At 35.2% G+C, this 2,618-nt stretch overlaps 1 protein-coding gene across 2 annotated transcripts; it reads right to left on the minus strand.

The window, feature by feature from the left end:
• Positions 1 to 393: 393 nt before the first annotated feature.
• On the minus strand, positions 394 to 2,186 carry LOC136230053 (uncharacterized). 2 transcript variants are annotated; one of them, XR_010689244.1, is made up of 4 exons: positions 1,758 to 2,186; positions 1,479 to 1,664; positions 904 to 945; positions 394 to 571 (listed from the first exon to the last, which is right to left on the minus strand). XR_010689244.1 is itself a non-coding variant. In XM_066018990.1 (2 exons), exons 1-2 carry the CDS (start codon positions 2,079 to 2,081, stop codon positions 1,491 to 1,493), a joined length of 498 nt encoding a protein of 165 aa, XP_065875062.1. In that variant the 5' UTR covers positions 2,082 to 2,184; the 3' UTR covers positions 1,182 to 1,490. The 2 variants fall into 2 exon arrangements, 1 of the variants encoding a protein (XP_065875062.1); XM_066018990.1 differs by lacking the exons at positions 394 to 571; positions 904 to 945 and having other exon boundaries at positions 1,182 to 1,664; positions 1,758 to 2,184.
• Positions 2,187 to 2,618: the final 432 nt, after the last annotated feature.

The following is a 2,618-nucleotide window of genomic DNA, read 5'->3' on the forward strand; positions in this document are numbered from 1 at the left end:
AACCTTCAAAGCATGTCAGTTAATATAATCTTAAATTTATTTACAATCTTAATCTTGGACTTGGAAGCTATCTGTCGACTCGTGAGGAATTGTAAAAAAGAAAGGCTAAGTTCTGTAGCCAGATATTAGAATTTATAGTCCTTTTCTTCTACACTACATCTCACTTACTCTTTTCTTCTGAAACATTGATATTGGTGTTTGCATCCTTATAATAGTTGCAGGCTCTGCATATTTAAGAATTAAGATGCCTGTATAACTTATTACCTAATAACCATCGCCACATTCACCACTTCATGCACATGGTTGTTAAGTGAGCATATTGACAAATAACTAGTATAAATTTTTACTTGTAGACATAATTATACAAAACTATTGTTTCTTTTCTATTCTATGGTGGAATCACAAATCAATAATTGATCATCATATGCAGACAAATTAGAATCCAATTGTTTGAAGTTCCCCCACATAAACTTATACAACTAAAAATCATCAGTATCATAGAACTTTGAATTCCTGAAAAATGGTTTGGGGAAAAACACAGGCACAGCACAGCTTTATTCTGTGGGATTCTCTGAAACAAAAAAGCATTTGTTTTCTGAGTGAAGCTTTTGATCATGTGAAATATTGCAAGAAATGCTTAAAAGATGAGCAGTAAGTAAATAGATGAAATTATGATACTTATAAAGAGTTTGCTGCTTAGCAAGCAAAACATGTTAATACAAGTATGTTTTGGCCGTTTCAGTTTACTGTATATGGTACAATGAAAACGTGTAAATAGATTTTTGATGCATAGGATTAATGTCAATTACAATTGAAGCTAACGGTCGAATTTTGGAGGATGTATTCTTACTACACATTCGTAAAACACTCACTCAATGGTAAAGGAAAAGTTTGGGTTCTTACCCCAAAGGATATTTCCCCTTGCATTAACATTGCAAGCGTCAACTGCATATCATAAAATAAAACCAAACTGATGTTATTAGACTCCAAATTGTCGTCCCAAAAACAAACATTTCAGCACACAAGCAGTGAGAATGTTTTAATCTGTATATGTCAAGATCATCACTTACGAATCCAATTCCAGTAGAAAATCATGAAACTTCTTTTATTCATCCCATGGAATATGAACTCTCATTTCATTTTTTAGGTACATCGCCATTAAAGAAAGCAAAACCATGCAGTGTGAAACCACAAATGACATGTATCATATAAATTGGAAAGGATCCATCTTTCAACATAACAAGACGCATACAAATTTCCTTTACTGAATGAAAAAAATATATTATGATATGAACTGATAAATCAATACAAAGCCATGCGAATTCCACAAGGCATAAAAAAAGAAAAAAAAACAAACAAATGCTATTAATAAAAATTGTTCATAGGAAGCGTTTCCCTCGATGATTGGAAAATTAGAATCGCAAAATCAGTAAATACTAAAAGAAAGAAAGATGGCTGTGAGGAGAAAGAAGAATCACAAAATTGGTGTCTCAAACTCTCTTTTTCCTAGGCAGCACATGTCTCTTTGGCAAGGCTGGATCATCACAATGAGGCATAAGTCCGCGTAGCATGGCTGACAATCCAAGTCCTAGAAATGGGTAATAAATCATCATCAACTTCTCCGATGCCTTGCCTGACCCCTTCAGCTCCGCTAATATCGCAACCTGAGGTCACATTTGAATCCAAACACAGAATGAATAGTCTATCCGATTGCTTAGGGGTTCAACGTTAGATTTATAAGAAGAAAGAAGAATTACCATAGAAGTTGTGACGGAAGCACCATAGATCAAGCAAGTGGTTTTATACCAACGCTTGGCAGCCAAAATCCCGTACAAATTGACAAGAGCAAGAGGCCACTGGAAAAGGAGCTCGAGCCAAACAATTCCGACGAAGAAATGTGGCTTCTCGGAGACGAGATAGTCGCCATACGCGTGGGCATAGTGCTTCTTGAGATCAATCAGGAAATTGGGGAAGAGGTGGAGAGGCAGACACGTCTGGGCATCAATTGCCGGTGCAGCCACCGCGATCAGGAGAAAGAAGAGGAAAAGTACAGCGTCTATTACTGTTGTGAGTGCGCCCATTTTCGCTTTCTGGCTTTCCTTCTTTGTTGCTCTACAATGAACAAGCCTCTACAGGTAAGACTGATCTTAGATAGTGGATCTGGAATACCGAACTAGTAGTTAACTAATTACTGATCTACAGATGAAAGAACGACATCGTTGTCTACTTTTGTGAAAACGGACCCTATTTTTTTATTCAGAATTATTTGCCCACATATCCAAAAGTGAATTACTATATCTAGGGGTTAAGGTAAAAATACCCTTAACGTTTTAGGTAAGGAGCAATTTTATCCATAACGTCTAAAATGGTGCAATTTTGCTCCTAACGTTGGAAGTCAAGAGCAATTTTACCCCTAACGTTAATAAATTGGGTCAATTTCAGACACTATTATAAAACACATATATTTTTGTTCCTTATTCAGCACCAATTGCATAACAATTCGTTCTGAAAAAAGGATTTCATGTTTTTTATAATTTAATAATAGAATTTGAGGTTAATATTTATAAATTTGGTGAATTTTTTGAATTTATTTTGTCTAATTCGTACAAAAAGACAGT

This window comes from Euphorbia lathyris, chromosome 5, assembly GCF_963576675.1.
Source record: "Euphorbia lathyris chromosome 5, ddEupLath1.1, whole genome shotgun sequence".
Taxonomy (NCBI): Eukaryota; Viridiplantae; Streptophyta; class Magnoliopsida; order Malpighiales; family Euphorbiaceae; genus Euphorbia; species Euphorbia lathyris.

What these genes read in the sequence shown, in the direction of transcription:
- LOC136230053 (XM_066018990.1), bottom strand. Translation starts at nt 2,081, where the DNA reads ATGGGCGCACTCACAACAGTAATAGACGCTGTACTTTTCCTCTTCTTT. An exon ending in CTTCCGTCACAACTTCTATG is followed by an intron (nt 1,665 to 1,757) that starts GTAATTCTTCTT and finishes ATGTGACCTCAG; the next exon opens with GTTGCGATATTAGCGGAGCT.